The sequence below is a fragment of the Rattus rattus genome, chromosome 5 (genome assembly GCF_011064425.1).
Source record: "Rattus rattus isolate New Zealand chromosome 5, Rrattus_CSIRO_v1, whole genome shotgun sequence".
In the NCBI taxonomy this organism is placed as follows: domain Eukaryota; kingdom Metazoa; phylum Chordata; class Mammalia; order Rodentia; family Muridae; genus Rattus; species Rattus rattus.
In genome coordinates this window covers 80,868,998-80,888,875 of record NC_046158.1, presented here as the reverse complement: position 1 = coordinate 80,888,875, position 19,878 = coordinate 80,868,998, and the positions used below count along the sequence as shown (strand labels likewise).

The window sequence follows — 19,878 nt, the reverse complement described above, 5'->3', positions numbered from 1 at the left end:
AAAAGTCTGAGGCTTTGCAATTACAGCCACGTCAGACGATGCTGGGAGTACATGTGTGTTGGATGTTAGAAGCTAAGATGGTCAGAGTGCAGCGAATCCTGCTGTCAGGTTCATCCCGTCGTCTGTCCACCGGGCTGCCCACCCTGGGAGTGAGCCGACTGAGTGAATCTGTGTCTTGGATTTAGAGTTCTAGCAGAGCTCCTCTTCATCCCATTCTCTAAATCGCAGAAGTAAGAGAACAGCATATCGTTATTTCTAGCTCTTGAATGAGTCAAATAATAGCTTTGTATTCAGTATTATATTTTATTTCAGTCTAAGAATTAACTAAAAATACCATAAAATTAGAGAAGGTGTTTTGAAACCTCTAGGCTGTATCCTCATGTCCAGTCTCTTGAAAGGTGAGTTGAGCTGTAATTCCACCCTTACTGAAAGTTTCCTATTCGGGGGTATATTCCAGTGCTTCCCATTTAAAGTGAGCACAGTTTGTTATTCCTCAACCAAAAAGTCGTGCGTATTTTAGAAGATTCAGGTTTCCCACTGTTTGCAAAGTCTGTTTTCTACTCTGTAGAACAGCCAGGCTGAGATGATGGTGCACAGGGTGGGCAGGATGTGGATGGAGCAGGCAGTGAGTGGGGAGTGTGTCTGCTCAGAACCTGCCCTCGTGCCTGCCCTTCCCTGCCTCATGCAGCTGAGAACCGTGAGTGTTCACACCACTTTCATGTAACCAGTGTAGTGTTACTCTGAAGGGCGCTTCATGCTGTGTGAGTAGGTGCCCCTGGTCTGAGTAGGCCAGCTATAGCAGAGGCCTTGGCTTCGATTGTGTATGGCCATGTGTCTGTGATGCTAAAATTTGATAAGGAAGTAAATTTCACAGTTTGTTCAGTACAGGACTATTTTGACAGTTTTATCAAGGTAATAATTTGCATAATTTCCATTGGTTTTCAGTGCCTAATGATGTGACTGCCACCTCAGTTCAGTTGTAGCACATTTCTCTCAGCTGTCTGAGGTAGCTACTCCCTTCTCAGCCCCCAGCTCCTGCCAACCTGATTGTCCTATCTTTAAACGTTGCATTTCTCAACATTTCTTGTAAAACAGAAGACAGGCTTTTCTGTGTGGCTTCTTTTGTCAGTGTGTTGGTCGCCATGACTCACTGTAGCACGAGAAGCACATTTTCCTGCTCTCTGTACAGCTCTGACCTACTTGCTGAACAGACAACAGCTGGCCGTCCTCTGCAGCATCTTTGAAACAGATGTCTAGTCCTCACTGTCAGTAGAATAAAGTTGTTGTGTAAGAGGCAGGGGATTACTTTAATACAGCCAACATTGCCATTAACTGTGTTTGAGACATGATCAGGAGAGGGGAAGTCTCTGTGGAGCTCATCCTCAGTTCTGACAGCTGTTCACCAGGACTGTGCTGCTGGCTTTGGTGCAGAGCTCTGGGCAGGCCTCTGCTCTGGGCCCTGCTGGCACCCACACTCTTGCTCCAGCCTGCTCCACCCCCAACACTGACACGGGCCAGGAGGACATGGTGCAGGTAGCAGAGGAGCCGCCATCTTCTGCAGCCAGCCACGTGATGCTGAGAGCCCACCAGGGAGCCTCAGCTAAGAATGACCCGCTAGACCCTTGTGGAGTAGGGTAGGCTTTCGTAGTACTGTCCATTCTTCTGTGTGTGTGCCTCGTGCATGAATGTTAGCTAAATGACCTGTTTACATGACAGAGTGCAGAACAGGGAGGCTGATTTCTGATTATTAGTGGCTTATTAGCTAGAAATATATCTGAAACTTTATTTTTAACAGGAAATGTTGCAAAATGTTTTTTTAAAGGTGTATGTGAAGCATAAACATAGAACTTTTAGGTCCATGGTGTTTTTTATAGCTACACATTTAAAATCTTCCTGAAAGTTGGAAAGATAAGTAACTTAGCGGAGCTCATTTGTATCTGGGATTGGCATCCTCATTACCACTCTGCCGAGCGGCTCAGCGCTAATCAGTACTGGAGCTGTGGGTTTGGGTCTTTGGGAGCCATTACACAGTCTCAACTGTCCTGGGTGCAGTGCCAGTGATAACAGGTACAGCTTCAGTCTCCTAATTCTTACGGGCAGTGCTTCCTCATGGAATAATTCTGTTTTAAACTCTGGTTCGACAAGACTTGTTTCCTGTGTCCTGCTCCGTTGATCACGTGCTCTGGCTCCCTCAGCATGCTCATATTGCTAACATAGTGTTCAGTGTGAATAGAGAGACGTGGCTTTAGAAAGAAGAAGAACGTCTTTTTCAGATGTTACAAATGTGCTGCAAATCAAATGCTATAACCAAGTAAATGTAAAGAGCAAATGTGCGTCCCGTATGGAAACGAGGGATTTCTGAAGTCTCTGCCTCTCAGAGCATTTCCACCTAACGTGAGGAAGCCCTGGCCTGAAACTGGGGGAATGGTAGACTACACACAGTGGAGTCTCTAATGCAGGAGCTGGTGACTAGTGACTGGGATAGACCAACAGTAGCAGCAAAGCATTTCCTGATGCACTTTGTGATTTTTTTTCAAGTTAGCAGAGGAATTCAGAAACAGCAGAAGTGTGCCAGTTGAGTAACTCAGAAACTTATATGGCCAAAGTAACAATACATGTTCTTTAAAAAGTAGTTGAAATTTAAATGTGCATGAAAAATAATCACACAGTATTTTTTCTTTATGGCCAGAGTTTATCGTCTGTGCATCTAAGAAGTATTGGGAAAGTTGCCTAGTCGAGCAGGCTCTCCCATTGCTCCAACAGAAGCATTGGGGTGGGGGTTCTGCCGAAATTAGTGTCAGGTCCCTCCTGAAGTATCTGTGGTGAAAGGTGCGCAAGGAAGGCAGGCTGGAGCAGCAACTCTCCTGCTGACGGGGTCTCCATCCTGGTCTTGCCTTTCTGCATTCTAGTCTCCACTGCGTCCCTTGGTCTGTTTGCCACTTGCCTAAAGCATCCCGCTGTGGTCAGGGCTCTGGCTGTCCATCTTCTTGCCTGGTGCACTGCTCACTCATATTCTCAGGCTTGGGGAGCTGTCCTCTTGTTCTTGGAAGCTTCTTTTCCCTTCTAGAGACCAATTTAGAGGACCTCCTGAATAACCCCAGAGCATGCTGACTTCTTACCCTGCTGACTTTTTACTGGGGATACAGGGAGTTTCTTGAGTCAGAAAGTCAAACAAATCAACCCACTCTTATTTCCCACTCCTGCAACCTTGGTGCACAATGTGTTAATAAGTGTTTGTTGGCCAGAAGCATCTTGTTGGGGATAAAGGAGGTAGCTACCTTTTAGGTGTTTGGTAAATACCATCTAACAGCTAAATTTTCTTTATTAAAATGTTAATATTAGTAGTCCTGAGCTCCTGTAACTAAGGTAAAATCACCTGGTTGTTCATTCCGGTGTACTGAGAAGTTTCCATACACTGAGCTTTCAATGGCATATTTACTAATGTTGGTTTTCTTTGGTATCTCTCACAGCACCGCCGGTTAATGGCTCTGGCATCCATAGGAGCTGTATATGAGTAGGTGTGTGTATGTCTCATGTTTTCTACTTCAATGAATTTCTCATTCAGCTTTGTTTGTTGTCTGTCTCTTAGAAGACACATTTGCAAAGGTTTTAGTTTTGTGTTCATTTTGATAATTTTGTAGTAGATGGTTTTAATCTATTCATCTGTACAGTGATTACTCATACCCTAGGCCAATTCTATAATTTTTTAGACATTTCTGTTTTCATTCTTTTTACTTCTTATACTCTCTCTTTGTTTTAGATGATCATTTTGTTGTTTTTTGCTTTTCCTGAGTTTTGAATGCTATAGATCTTATTTGTATTTTTAAATCCCCAAACTTTGCCAGTTGGATCTAGTATTAATTCAGTTTTTCTTCTAACTGTACCATAGTTGTGAGCACAGTTAGCCCTCACAAAGCCTTCTTGTTATCTATGCTGTTGTAGAGTTCATTTCACCTTTTAATCTTTAGGTGTTACATTGTAAATGGGTGACACACGTGTGTTAGTGCCTTCAGTGGGGACTTGCTCGTGTGTCCGTCCCTTCTGTTTGCGTCTGCTTGTCTTCAGCTGCATTTTGTAGGAGCTCTTTAAAGTAATCACTATTAGTAAAATTCCCTACACTTTGTATACCTTGAAATACTTGACAATTCATCCTTAATTGGCTGTCTGGCTGTGTATAGTGTTCCAGACAATGTTTTTCTTTGGTGTTGTGTTATTTCACTGTCCTCTTACTGCTGAAGTGTGCTCTGACTCTGTCATTCCACTGAGATGATCTGCTTTTTCCTGATAACGTTTTAAAGTATATTTCCTATTGTCGATAGTGTCGATACTGGTCATCAAATGTGGATTCATGTTTACACTGTCTAATACTCTTGTTTTCACCAAAGCTAACTAATAATGTTCATGTGTACACATCCCCTTGTCACCAGCACCTACATAAAAGTCAGAGCCTCCCTCCAAGTCACAAGACTCCTCTGTGTACCCATTTTAGTCAGTACGGCGTTCAGAACTCTTCACCTGCTTCCTGCCTCCTGGGAACTTCTCAGCAGTGGTCTGTCTCTACAGCTGCCTCTCCACTGGTCCCTCCAGCCACCATCCCTGAACCGCTCGCCTGTGGAGAGGTGCTCTCAGGCTGTCACTTGTCTCCGTTTGCCCTTCCAGTGCTATTGGTGCTTGGTCCATTGTCGTGTTCTTCTGTGTCTTACTTCAGAATCTTGAGTTTCTCTCCCTACAGCTTTAATTGTTTTCCTTTCTTCTTGACACTATTTTGTTTCATTTCTGTAATTTTTAAAAATGTCTTGTGTTTGTGATGACTATTTACCTCAAAATAGTGACTTGAAAAAGATTTGCTATAGTAATTTTCTCAAAATTCAGTTTCTGTTGTAATTATTGATTGTATTTTGTTTTTATAACATTAGATTTCTTTGTGATGGGGAACCTCGTTATGGGGTTTGCTTTGAGTGGACAGTGGTGTGGGGTCTTGTTTCCATGTCTTCCCTCCTGCCTATCCCCTACGCCCTGGGATATGGTCATCTTTTGTCCTCAAAGGTAATTTGCCACAGTTTCTGTTGCTGAGAGATGTTTTAGTCCTCTCATTTCTTATCCTTTGGCTCCTGAAGCCTTGACTGGTTGTTCTCTCAGCCCCACATCTTTCCCTTGGCCTCTAGACTCAGAAACCTGCACGTCTGTAGTGTCGCTCCTGTGCACATTTTAAGTTTTGTATTTTTTCTGTTGCATAGAAATGGGTCATAGTTGGCTTCACGGATGTATTTTATTTTCTGTTTATACTATATTCATTCTGTGTTGTGTAGTGCTAACAAGGTTTCTGAATTTGTCCCAAACACTTAACAGGAAAGTATTGCAATTGATACAGTTTCTCACTTAATGGAATAGTCAAATTGTCCTTTAAAGGTGGGGGTGGGATGGGGGCTGAGAGGCAGAAGGATTAGGAAGCCAAGACTGTCCTTGTCTACTGAAGCCTAGCATGGACTGTATGAAATTTCATTTCAAAAACAAAAATAAAAATCAAGAGACAAAAAAATAAAAGTAAAATAAAATAAAGAGACAAGGAATCTTTATCTATCCCAGAAAATAAATACATTTGTTGTTATTATCTCTATGAGTATGGATTTATTTTTAAAATTTCATCTATCTTTGTAATAATTTTTATTGTGGTAAATATATCCACTGTATAGCTTTAGGAAAACATAAAATATCCACACACATGTGCAAACACATTGAGAAGTAATTGTATTTCTAATGCTTTCTTATTCACTCATGCTATATATATGTTCATACTAATTTTCATACTTAAAAGAATAAAGCAGGGCTGGTAAGAGGCTCAGTACCTGCCTCCCAGCTCGATGACTTGAGTTCGGCCCATGAGACCCATGTGGTTGAAAGAGAAAACCAACTCCCATGAATTATCTTCTGACTTCCACACATGAGCCATGTATTATGTGCATGTATACACACACACACACACACACACACACACACACACACACACACACACCACACACACCAGTAAATCAATAAATAATAAAATGTAATTTTAAAACAGACCAACCAACCAAACCCACTGTTGTTTTCTAGGTGAAGCTGTGAGTGCTGGAGACTCGCTGTGTGAAATTGAGACTGACAAGGCCGTGGTCACCTTAGATGCAAATGACGATGGCATCTTGGCCAAGATAGTGGTAAGACGTGGATTCTTTCTTTATGTAAACTCCTTGAATAAAATCCCTCTGTGTGTCTTGTTATCTACTATATAATACATTTTAATTCACATCTTAATATTTTAGTGTCAAAATTTAGTAATTACCTTTTCCCCATAGGTTTTTTATATGGTGGCTTAGGATAACATTTTAGACCATTTATAAAGAGCAAATAATATAACCAATTTAAAGCTGTGTGGGGGTAAAGCATGGCTGTTGGGCTGTGCCACGTGCTCACTGTGGAGCCCACCAGCAGTCTGTCCCTGGAGCAGACAGAATGGTGTTGGTGGGGCAGCTGAGACTGTGGGCCCCATAGTCTCTGCCAGGTTGACGGTAAGTGGGAAGTGTTGTTCTACATGACGTCGAATAAGTAGCAGATTCATTTTGCTGCTGTCTTTCCCTTAGATGCAGAGGAGGTTAAGTCATGCGGGGAAGATTAAGTAAGGGATGCATAAACATCACTCTAGGACTTGGTTCTGTTGCTGTGCCTATCAGAGCTGCTGGGCACTCAGCCCTTGGGACATCAGCTCCACCATTAGTCATGGTTGGTTGTGACTGGGCACTGAGTATCCAGATTGCCCTCTCTCTACCACTTGAATTGCAGAAGCAGGCTGTCCGTCCGATGGCCGTCCTTTGTGAATGGGTGTTTGTGTCTTTAGGTGAAGCTTAGGTACGCCTACTCCCAACCCCCTTTGTCTATTCTGTCCACATACACAGTTCATTAGGACTCTATCCTCTGGCTGGATGTGGACCTCTCTCTGTTCTGTCCACATGCACAGTACTTTAGGAGTTAATACTCTAGTTCCATGTAGACCTTCTTCCTGTCATTTGTTTCCTACTATGAAATGATCTTGTTGGGTGTTTTGTTTTCTTAGCTCCTGATCTTTTATTCTCAACGCTCTAATATTTCCAACATCCACTTAAAACACACCAGTGAATATACAATTAATGTACTTGAGCGAAATATGAATTGAAGGGTACATTTTTTTCTGTCTTTATAGCTGGAAAAATCTATACCAAAAGTAGTTTGCTTGAACTACCATATGCCACAAACTCAACTACATTTTCCTGTGTGTGTTTTGGCAACCTGTTCTTGGCTGCAGCTTTGGCTTGCCCGGCTGTGCAAATCTCCCACAATAATAGCATTCTCCACTTAACTGCTCAGTAATGCATTTCAGTGCTAGCCATTCCAGTGGCCAGGAGTGTTTATCCTTCTGCTCCTAACCTCTGAAAAGAGGTGGGAAATGGATATAGTTGGTGGCTGCTTTAGTGACAGTTACTTCCCCACCAGAGGAAAGACTGTATATACTAGGCCTTGGTGATTTTACTAGTATCCTAATACCTTCTGAGTAATAGGATTAAGCAGTGTGTTCCTGCCAGTTGGTATGCAGTTTTACCAGGCAGAATGGGGCAGAAGGCATGAAGGTGCTATTTCTGGTCTTCTTCCCTCCCATCTCTCTCTGTCCAAGCAGTAGCTATGCCTTTGCTTTTCATTGTGGAGTAATCCTTGTATTTGTAAATATAATAATGATTTGCTAAGAAGATGTATGACAGATTTTTATTCTCAGAGTCAGGCAGTTAGTTGTGCTTATTAAACATAGGGGTTCTATAAAACTGCATCCTGCATCTATCATCACTGAGGCATTAATGCGTAGTTGGAATTCACATTTTTAAGAAGGTTATGAATTACACTCTTGGTGATCTAATTCTGTGGTCACTGTGTTCAATCTTTGTAAGAAGTGTTGCCTACGTAGCATGCTATAGATGCCAGATAGGAGGGCTGTATGAAACCCTGGCCTAAAACAAACGTCTGTGGATAGTAAAGCAATTAAGACAAGACTTGGTCATCTGGATACTGAGAACTGAACAGTTATTCTCAGTTAGTCTAGTGTCATGGTGTATCTGTTACTGCTAGTAACAGCTGGCTATGTGAGCGTAGTAATGATCAGTTTTTGAGGCAGTTTGTCTCACTATATTCCTGAGTATGTGCTAGGCTATTAGGCATGAATTTCCAAACCTTACCAAATGTACTCGGTAATCTAATATTAATCCCTGTTGAGTGTATTTGTTTTGATTTAGTATCTTGAAGGCAAACACAGAAATTATAATTATATTTTTACTGTATATGTCAAGTGACAGGCATTGTTCAAAGTTCCTTATATCAGGAACTCCTTTATCCCTCCCAACAAATCTTTGAGAGCTACTGTTGCTATTTTCACTTGGCAGATGAAACAGATAGGGCAAAATACTCATTCCTATGCTCATCTACCATTGTTACTAGCTATAGTAACAGACAGTGTTGAAACTCAGGAGGCTATACGAGTGGGAGGGAAAACAGCTCACTTGAACCACAGACTGTAAGTAGAGCAGAGAGTGAAAAGACTTCGTTGTTTTTTGTTTTTATTGAAACACATTGGTATAAGAGCTGTAGAGGTTTTTGATTGAGTAAGACAGTGTATGGGAACATCTTGGATGCTTATTGTCCCAGACTCTTGGTTTTCGTAGAGTGACATCATGGAGAGGGGGTGTTGCAAAGGCCTGCTAGGTTTCTAGGTGTGATTTTTGCAGATTATTTATGCCTCTGTTAATGTGTTTGCACCAGCTTTGATTATTTGCTAACTACAATAGAAGTAAAATGTCTACACCAAACTAGCATGCCTAGAAAAGACTTAATTCACTTGAAGGTTTTAATGATTGTAAGTAGAACTGTAAGGGCCATTCCCTTCTTTAACTTACGTTGTATGGTCAGGTTGTAGCCTGGTGTGTCGTGTTCCTTCTCCACTCTAGTCTGTTTCCCACTGATAAGCACTAAGCTTGAAAAGCTCCCTAACCCATAGAGTACGTTTATTTTAAACTTCAGGATAGTGTCCATACCAATGAACATCAACTAATAACATAGCCTACTGTTCCATAAGTCAAGTTCTTCATGGCGATTGTCACATTAGTGAGCATCTTGTACCCTGTCATTAGTCATTAAACCAATCGGCAATGAATGTTAGTAGTTGAGAGGAAGTAAGAGGAAATCATAAAGAAACAGCATTGTCTCCCACTACCAAAACTAAATGATTAAAGATTTGCTCAAAACTTATTTTAATAAATAAATTACAATTATTATTTTGAAAAACAAATTTGTGCTACTGGCATGTTTAAAATATTTTTGTTTTAAAAAAATCTTTATCTTGTTTAGATTTTTAGTTGACAGATGCCCACTGAAAACAGTATCTTTTTGACTAGGACTCCACTGTATCACTGATGCACTTACGAAAAGCTCCTGAGATATTTCCTGGGTTTTTAGGTAGATGTTCCAGGAAAAACTTAATAGGGATAGACATGAACTATCCTTAAAATAGCCAGAATTGTTAACCAGCTCTCTCTGCATTATGGGACAGTTTTCCCTCCAGAGACTAAATTTACTGAGAAAGTTTTACTTAAAATTAATTCGTATTATTTACTTAAGAGTAAGTAGGTAGGATGAGTTAATTTGGATGAGTTAATCCCTCATGAGCTGTTAGAATTCTGAACCATGTAGAAACTAGTGACGACAGGTAGTTGACGTCTGCACCCACAGCCTCCGTGGATAGGAAATATTGGTATCAGAGAAGAAGTAAGGGGAACTCTAGCTGGCAGAAAATCCTGGGTCTTGCTCATTTCTGGAGGCAACATTAGTACTTGGGAGAGCTAGAGGAGTATCGGGGACAGAATGCATTCAGGTGGCAGCTGAAAGAGGAGAGTCCTCTGTCTTCAACGCCTTTTGGCTCAGGTCGTCCTTGCACCTGTAGACTTAGTGACCTCATGTGACCCTGCGTTTTCTATCCCAACCTTTGTCTTTTTAAAATGCAGGTTGAAGAAGGTGCTAAAAATATAAAGCTGGGTTCGCTCATTGCTTTGATGGTTGAAGAAGGGGAAGATTGGAAACACGTGGAAATTCCCAAGGATGTCAGTGCTCCACCTCCAGTTCCAAAGCCACCAGCGCCTCCTCAGCCCTCTCCACAGACGCAGACTCCTTGCCCTGCCAGGAAGGAGCGCACAGTAGGGACACCACCACGGTGAGTGCATTTATGTGAATATGTATGTCTATCAAACATGGTTATTGTGTAAAAAGGGTTGTGACTATTCTAGGGTTTGAAGTAAGTATCATGTTCAAAGCATCTTCCACTTTTCTCTTCGGATACTGAAACATAAGATGATTATTTTACATCCTCCTTCATTTGATAAACAGTCAGTGAATGCCTGTTTTGTTTGGGCCTTCTAAAAGCATTGCTTGCCCAGTATAGAATAAAATTATCTGTATCTTTGTTGAACCTCAATTAGGTTCTAAAATTGCAGCTGTTCATGAGAATAAACATAATTTTTGTTTTTCCATTCACAGAATTCAGATTACTAAAATGTAAATTCAAGTGTCCAGAGTTAGAATTGATACAAAATGGAAATTTCATTTTATTATATGTTCCTGTTCAGACAGTTCAGTATTTGAGATTCTGACATGGGTAAATTTTTTCCAACTGTTCTATAATAGTACAGGTACTTGTGGACATTGTCCCCAGCTCCCCAGTGCCATTGTTACAGATAGGTACCTCTGCACATGGCTTTTATGTAGGTACTGGAGATCCAAACTCGGTACTCATGCCCTATTAGTGTTTACAAAGCATACTGTGATAATTTGATCAGAGAGTACAGATGATGTTCCGATCTGGATAATCATAATGACCTTTTAGTTCCTAAACCACAGAGCGTTTCTCATCCCCATGTTGGACTCCCTGTATTTTCTCCTCTCTGACTCACACTGACAGTCAGAAGCCATCTTACCTGTGTTCTGAACATTTACTCTTATTAAAAGGTTATTTATAGTTGGTAACTACTCATCTGGTTTATAAGTGTTTTGACGCTAAAATAGATGGATACAGATTAGTTTATGTGACTGTGATCATCCTGAGACTCACTTTAGCTTCAGTATTAGGAGCTCACTGTCCTGATTATCAGCAAAGCTGGTGACATTTAGATCTGTTCAGATCAATGTAAGTGTTAAGTATTTCATTCGTCTCCATGTTTTTATTCTTAGGCTCCGCTTAAGTCCAGCTGCCCGCAACATTCTGGAAAAACATTCATTGGACGCCAGCCAGGGCACAGCCACAGGCCCTCGAGGGGTCTTCACTAAAGAGTATGTGTGCTTGTGTAATCCCCAGTCCCTTCACTTACCTTTTTCTGAAAGGATTTTTAAACAACCTTGTTTAAGAACAAGACACACTGTTCTTTTGTGGTTTTAATTGCTTTTGTTAGTGTAAGTTATATTCTTTGCGAGGGTTTTCTGAATAATTGCACCATTATTAAGATTTAAGTTTAATTTAGTAACCAAGCAACATCCTTAGAAATGGTGATGATGCAGAAAATTAGAGTATCAGGCAGGGAAACGTACTTCAACTTGTATAAAATCATCCCAATCGCTTGGATTTCCCAGGTATGGAGGTGCACCTTTAAAATAATTCAATTCTTAGCTCTTCAGACTTTGCTCACTTCATTCAGAGGAGTCTCCATCTGCAGTTAACTCTCTTAAGGATATCCTTTTCTCTTTCATTGATATGCCTGTGAGTTAATACCAGTTTAATTATAAATGTTTTATAGTATGCTTTAGAATCGGATAGGCATTGCGGATTTCCCTTGTTTATTTCTTCAGCAAAGTAGCTTTATTGATGTGTGCTTCTTTTAAATCCTCACCAGTGCCAGGGTCTGCAGATGGCAGAGAGCAGGGTTAGCTCAGTAAGAGCTGACCTGACATCTTTGTGTAGGCAGGTCTCTCCAGTCAAGACATTGATGCATCTTTGCCTTTGTTTAAAATCATCTCTCAATAGTCTGTTAAAACAATGGGCCTTTCTCTAGGAACTTAGCCCAATAAAGGTACAACAAAGACCAGTCCGATGGGCTGTGACCCGTGTGAAATCCTCACAGCAGTGTGTGACTCCAGTTCTGGTTAGATTGACGGTGGTGCTGGAAGTTTTAGGATGTAGGTAGAATGGATGGATGTAAAGTGTGGTTCTGCCCAGGGAAGCTGGTTTTTTTTTTCTACTGGTTTATAATTACTTACCAGTCTGTGCTTTAGAACTCTGCAAAAATGGAATACAACAACTATCTTCATAATAAGATGGATTTGCCTTGTCTGTTATCTGAGGGACAGAATAAACGGTCTGTTTAGTTCATTAACCACTGAAGATTTGAAGAAATGCAAAATAATTATAGCTATACTGAGAAGGATCAGCTCGGCAAGTCCATGCAGCATAAATTGCAGCAGATGATGGCCTCTGAGGTAAAGAGAGCAGTGAGGTAAAGCTCATAAAGTAGTGCAGGTAGGAGATAATGAATACTGCCCTTAACGTGCATGAAAACCATGCAAGTGGCACCAAGAGTGTCTGTGATCCTCAAATAAGGAATTTGAGGAAGCGTTTGCCAAGGCAGAGTAACTGATGACTGAGCTTTCTGTCACATTGCAAAGCTGTCTGGGAATCGTGTGATAAAGATGAGAGAGACAGTGTGTATAGGTCATGAAGCAAAGATTGTCATTGAGATCAGCAGCAGAACATCATTTAGAAAACTTGATTTCTGTGCTAGGATATTGGGAAGTGGTCACAAGTCAAGAAATATAGGGTCTGAGGAAAGGTGCTTGAACTTAGTTACTAGGTGCCCTTTGGAAGGCAGCTTAGTGGTTGGTAGTAGTGGTGGGACAGCAAAGACTGACACGGAACTATATGCTCCCCACCCCCATGCCCACCCCACCCCTCACTCTATGCCCCACCCCCTTAGGGTTTCTCCACATAGACTACTCCGGCTTTGAATGTGCTGCAGTGTCGCAGTGCTTATCCTGCCTGCTAAATGTATGTTTGATTCTTGCATAAATATTTTAAGAACTTGTTTAAATTACAATAGCATAGTTATCCTTTTGATACCTTAAGAAAACAGTGTTACAAGTTACCTTCATGATGCTCTCCCATTCTTCCACTTTTTCTCAGTTCTTTCCTTGGCCTTTATGCCTTCTCTACCATATAAGGAAGTCAACTTTATTCTTTTAAGTATTAACCATTCCAGAAGACTTAATGAGAAAAAGTGATCCTTAACAATGACTTTATGAAATTCATAGGCAAATGGATGGAACTGGAAAATATCATCCTGAGTGAGGTAACCCAATCACAGAAAAAAACACATGGTGTGCACTCATTGATAAGTGGCTATTAGCCCAAATGCTTGAATTACCCTAGATGCACAGAACACATGAAACTGAAGAAGAATGACCAAAATGCGAATGCTTCACTCCTTCTTTAAAAGGGGAACAAGAATACCCTTGGGAGGGAATAGGGAGGCAAAGTTTAGAACAGAGGCAGAAGTAACACCCATTCAGAGCCTGCCCCACATGTGGCCCATACATATACAGCCACCAAACTAGATAAGATGGATGAATCAAAGAAGTGCAGGCCGACAGGAACCAGATGTAGATCTCTCCTGAGAGACACAGCCAGAATACAGCAAATACATAAGTGAATGCCAGCAGCAATCCACTGAGCTGAGAACGGGACCCCCGTTGAAGGAATCAGAGAAAGGACTGGAAGAGCTTGAAGGGGCTTGAGACCCCATATGAACAACAATGCCCACCAACCAGAGCTTTCAGGGACTAAGCCACTACCCAAAGACTGGACTGACCCTGGGCTCCAACCTCATAGGTAGCAATGAATAGCCTAGTAAGAGCACCAGTGGAAGGGGAAGCCCTTGGTCCTGCCAAGACTGAACCCCCAGTGAACGTGATTGTTGGAGGGAGGGTGGTAATGGTGGGAGGGTGGGGAGGGGAAGCCCATATAGAAGGGGAGGGGGAGAGGTTAGGGGGATGTTGGCCCGGAGACTGGGAAGGGGAATAACATTAGAAATGTAAAAAGAAATACTCAAGTTAATAAAGATAAAAAAACAAAACAAAAAAAAAAAACAAGTTTTGTTTTTGTATGTTAAGTTTAACATTAAGGTGAAGTTTGGAGAGAGGATTGCCCCAGTGGCTTCTACAGAAATGCTGTCCTATACAACAGTTGTAGAGCGAGAGGCTTTAGCTTAGGCCTCTCCCAGGATGCCTTAGCAGTGTGCTCTGGAAATGATGAGCACTGTCTTCTTTCCACTGTTGTCAGCTCAGAGTGCAGGTGGGTGGTGTGACAGCCGTTCTGATCAAAGAGCAGCAGCCCGAGCCACTGTTTCTCTGGAGAAGAACACAGGCTCAGAGCTGGTGTTCAGATTTCATGTTAAAACAGAGGTAGTGCTCCAGGTGCATGTTGTACAGAAGCACAGTCATGAGTTAGCCTGCCTGCCTGACAAGTGCCAGGCCACGGTCAGAGGCTCATTAGCACCATCAGCCTTAATATCCTTGCTGTATCTAATTATTAACCAGAGTTGCACTTAATGTCTTTGTTCCTTGTTGACCACAGCATCAGAACTTGGCATCTTAGGCAGTTATCTAGTTTAAGGAGTAGTTTTCAGAATTAGTTGGTGAGCACTGGAGTGAGTTACCTTCTGAGGCATGGAAAGGCTCTACTTGAGCTAATTTCCCAAGCACCCTCTGCTTTCCTACCAGTACATGCTTCATTTGTTTTTCTCCCACGTTTTAGAGTTCTTAATGCCTAGCAGTGCTTCCAGTTCAATCTAATTATTTAATGGGCAGAAATCATTAAAATCATCTCTGCATTATAGCTAAATTGTTGGCTGTTATTAAACAACACTTAACATTTACACTTTATGGGCTATATAATTATAAAGTCAATAATAAAAGTTTATTCCAAATCAATGGTTAGAATTATTTTCTACTTGGTTTTTATGAATAATGGCTCCTCTTTGCTTTTTTTTTTCTCATGAAGCTCTAGCTTGCCCAGTAATCTTATTTATTTTAGGCATAAAACCAAATCACATCTTTTTTGACAAAGCAGTCATGCAAACAGGGAGGTGTGGCTATGTTTAAGCTCCATAGCTTGTAGATCGATGAGTTACAATACTAGCCATTAGATTTTTATTATCTCTGTGTTTTGATCTGATGACTGAGTAAGCAAGAAATCTCTGCAAGGAAATGTATTTGGTATTTGCTGATAATACACTTTGCTAGATAATTATCTAAGTACCTCACATGAAATGGGAAGGAACTAGAATGCTGGGCTGTAACTTCTAAGTGCCCTAGAAAGGGAGATTTCCTGTTTTGGAGGTACCGTTCGGAGTCAGTAGCCTTATTTTATATCAGTACTAGAATTTTCATGTAGCTGGCCTTTGGGCTCATAACAGAAGTCTCCAGGAATCATGTCAGCTGTCATTGACCTTGACACATAAAGTCATAATTTAGGTTTGGGTTATAAATATTATGGGTAAAAATTGATCTTCAAGTAGAAGTAAGCTGGTTAAAAGCCTTACAGGTCCACAGATCATTCCCTGGGACATGTGTCCCGTTCACTCCCTCAGCTACTCTGTCAGTATCTCCAGGCTGTGGTCCACTCTTTGAGAAGCTATACTGCCTCCAGCTAGTCTCCTGTGACTTTGTGTATGGTGAGTAAAGGGCCCTTGTCAGAAAGTCCTGCTAGTAGCTGTAGATTAGGCATATCCCATTCCTTGTTCAGTCCCAGTGTTTGGCTCATCGTGGATTCATTTTTAGCTAGTCTATTCTTAGGAGAAAATTGCTTTCACTTTATTTGATTTGCATAGCATGTCCACAGCTATTAGAAAGGTAGAAAACACAGACTTTGCAGCTAGCTCTGAACCTCAGTGTACCCCAGTGTTCTCAACCCTGGCTGTACTCGGCTCCCAGCCTCACCACCCTGGTTGCTACACTTCTATTCTGGCCTTTCTTTTCTTAGAAACCTCATCTTGGAAGCCACATGTTTTCTGCCTAGATAGACCTTTCTCCCAGCCCTTTGCCCTGCCCCTCCACACCATTCCGTGTGATGTCCATCTGCCCAGGCCTCCCCCAGCTGTCTTCTCACTCATTGCTCTCTAGCTCATTACCTTGCTTTATTCCTTTTTAAAGATGCAGCCACATGACTCTAGTTTGTGTGACTGGTGGGTGACTCCCTTTGTAGACTACAGCTTGGTGGGAGGAAGTGCGTATAGTGTTTTCTGCAGCTCCTGGAGTGGAGTGGGTGCTTGGGACAGACTGACTTAGATACTGAGCTTAACCTTTTTGAGTACATGTGTGTCTAAATTAGGAGTAATAGCAACACCTCTTCCACCTGGATGATGTCAGTTATTAACACACGTGACACTTGGTAGGCTCTTTTCTTCTCTACCCACTCTTCAGTGTTGGGAATCCGGAATGTTGTAGCATTTCTATTGTTCTGTTAGTTTGTTCTCTAAAATAGTCCAAGAACACATGTTCAAAAACACCTGTACAGGGAAGGTGACACTACAGCAGGCTGGGCCCTCCTATGTCAACTAACAGTCCAGACAATCACCCGTAAACATGCCAATCCAGTCAGAACAGTACTTTAATTAAGACTCCCTTCTCAGATGACTCTAGGCCGTGTAAAGTTGATAGCTACTATAACCTACCAAACTGAAGTGAGGACTTGACGTATCTTATAGTCTTAGTCATATCCCTGTGTGAACAAATGCATCTTTGTTTTATAGAGTAGTACAAAAGACAGGTCTGTAAGTAGTTTATTTTTCATTTTAAGTGATAATAGTTTGGGTAATATTCCAATGAAAACCATAGGGATTATGAACTTGGCACTCTCTGAATGCCATGTGAGAATTACTTCATGAACATACAGTAAAATGTTTCAATTACTACATTATCCATCTAGCTAATGACACTTGTTTCCCAATAAAAGACAAGTTTATTTTTTTAAAAGAAATTACTATCTTTACTCAATATTGAGGTGTTTTATGGGTCAAGTAGATTAGACCTGTCATAAAATTCTGCTTCTCATGTTGCCATAAGATACCAAGAGGTTTTTCACCCTAGAGAAAATTGTCATCTCAAATATGACCAAAAGGTTCTAATTATTAGAAATTCAAATTATTAATTAGGTTTTGTAAATGTAGGAGTAGCCGTTGGATACCTAATAAGAATCAGAAGACCGTGCAGGGGAGGCTTGCTTAGATTTTGTAGCATTTGCTTTAGTGTTTCTCTTCCTCTCACCTCAGCATTACTTTCTACGACTGTTTGTAATCCTTGTTGCTTCATGGTTACCCAGTTTCCTTTCATTTCCAGAGATGCACTCAGGTTAGTCGAGCTGAAACAGATGGGCAAGATTGCCGAATTCAGACCAGCTCCAGGTCCTCCAAGCACTCTCTCAGCACCTGTGCCTCCTCAGGCCACAGCTGGGCTGTCGTACCCTCGGCCAATGATCCCACCAATCTCCATCCCTGGGCAGCCTAATGCCCCGGTAAGGTTTTCTCAGTAAGACCGTTACGGTCGATATGTGAGAAAGGAAATAAAACAAGTACTGCGTGCTTTATAAGTATCTTTAATAAGTCCATTTTAACAAGAACTTAAAGCTGTAAATAGAGAGAGTGCCCCCATTTAGTTTTCTTTTAGATTTCACAGCAGAAACAAAGTGTTTGTATGGCAGTCTCTTCCAAGTAGGATGGTGATTTGGCTTCATTTTACCACATGTACGTGTGCTGTAATCATGGCACTTTTCCTTGGATGCAAGAAGAATCCCGCAGCCCCTTTTTATGGGTGTATTTGTTTGTTGTTAGAGGAATTAAGAGCTATTTAGAATTTGCCATACGTGGTGCACTTTCTTCCTCAGAGATGGCTGTATTCCAGCTGTTTTGTTCTTCTGCTTAACCCACTTTTCTTCCCTGTGTGTCGTTAAAATAAGGGAAATAAACATACACTGCTTCCATTAATAGAGAAGATTATTCATTATCATGCTTGCAAAGGACTGGGAACTAAGAGTCTCCCACGCAGCATTTCTTATGACCATTAAGAGTATACTGTCTACATAAAATTGGTGTGCCAAATCTTCCTTAAAGTAGGCTGTAGAGGATTAATCAAAGTAGGAGGAAGATAAACCTTTCAAATGCTCCCAGCATATAGAGAGCAGCTGTTCCATGCAATCAGAACGTTTTGCTAACAGAAATGTCCTTCAAATATCATTTGTCAGAGGAAAAATAAATTATAGGGTTTTTTTTTCTTTTATTATCCTTTGGTGAATGTGATTCCGTCCAAGAATAGAATAAAATATGAGAACAGGATTAAGTGTAATTGTATGTCCATGCCTTTACAAAAAATTTTATATTAAAATGAAAGGAAGATTTTTCTTATCTCATAGTTTGAACTTTGAATTCCTAGCAAATAAGCTATTCATGATTTTTTTAAATCACAGAAATGCACAGTCATTGACTGATTATCCCTTTGTAGTATGTTGCCTTTTTGAACACTATGCAGTCTTTCTAAGACTTGCCTGTAGTCCGCATTTGCAGCAAAAACAGCTTGCAGGCTGTCTGAATGGAGAGCTAGGTACTTCTTTCTGTGCTTTCGTCATCATCATACCTGCACATGATCATATATGCATTTTACATATGTACATAGTAAAACGTTTCTTCCATACTCAACATGCCTGTGTATATGTGCTTGGTACACACAGTATATATGTATATAGTGATGATAGGCTAGTTTCCTTTTAGTTACCTTAAACATGCTAATATGAAATGTCTCATTCAGAGCCAAAATTTAAATTTTGCTATTTTTTCTATAGTTGTGTAAACTCAAACCAGATTTCTTATATTCTCCCTTTGCATAAAGAATTTTAATAGTGCTTTTCTCAAATAAATCTTTTATATAATTACTAGGTTTCTTAGATTGGATTTCAGATAGGTAGTCCATTTATGCTTTATGTTTTAACGGACAAATTGCCTCTTTTTTTTTTTTTTTTTTTTTTCCCCCAGGGTACATTCACTGAAATTCCTACCAGCAATATTCGAAAAGTTATTGCTAAGAGGTTAACTGAATCAAAAAGTACTGTGCCTCACACCTATGCTACTGCTAACTGTGACCTTGGAGCAGTTTTAAAGGTTAGACGAGATCTGGTCAAAGGTCAGTAAAGTTGAATTTACTTACTGCAGAAAGCATGCTAATCTGATGGTCATGAACGTCTTTGTCAAATGCACCTTGTGTTGCCTTTAATCTCATTTTATAACCTGACTATGCTCTACTCTGGCTCGTTCTAGCACAGGAGAGAGAATGGTTTTTCCCCTACATGAAATAGACTGGGTGCATAACCTTGGGTTAATCACAGTTCACTACTTTATATACAACAAGGATTTTGTTCTTCCATGCTTCCTCTCATTCCAGTATCTTCTCTGTGTTGTTTCCACCTCGTCATTCAGTTCACATTCATTCACCCTCTGCACACACAGAACCTGCCAATAGTCTTGTGGGGTCACAGACGGCCCCGTGGTTTTTTTCCTAAGTAAAAGTAGGCTTTATATTTTTGTCTCCCTTGGCTTGGGTTTTCTCTTTGTTTGTTTGGCTGTTTGGTTGGTTGGTTGGTTGGTTGGTTGTTTGGTTGGTTTTGAAAAGAACAGATGAATGCTCAGGCTAAATGCTTATTATCTCAAATACCTTTTGATAGCAATAGCTGGGCAAGCAAAGGTCTTAACAACGCTCTTAACTGATTAGAGAGTGCATGGATCATAAGTATGTCTTAGACAGCACTTG

General features: G+C 40.9%; 1 protein-coding gene across 1 annotated transcript in view; it reads left to right on the top strand.

Annotated features, from left to right (window-relative positions):
• Pdhx (pyruvate dehydrogenase complex component X) overlaps nt 1-19,878 on the top strand; it is a 53,711-nt gene that overhangs the window by 21,396 nt on the left and 12,437 nt on the right. The window contains exons 3-7 of the mRNA XM_032903807.1: nt 6,094-6,194; nt 10,053-10,258; nt 11,272-11,370; nt 17,422-17,596; nt 19,107-19,254. Of these exons, the coding sequence (XP_032759698.1) occupies nt 6,094-6,194; nt 10,053-10,258; nt 11,272-11,370; nt 17,422-17,596; nt 19,107-19,254 (729 nt within the window). The remainder of the gene's footprint in view (nt 1-6,093; nt 6,195-10,052; nt 10,259-11,271; nt 11,371-17,421; nt 17,597-19,106; nt 19,255-19,878) is intronic.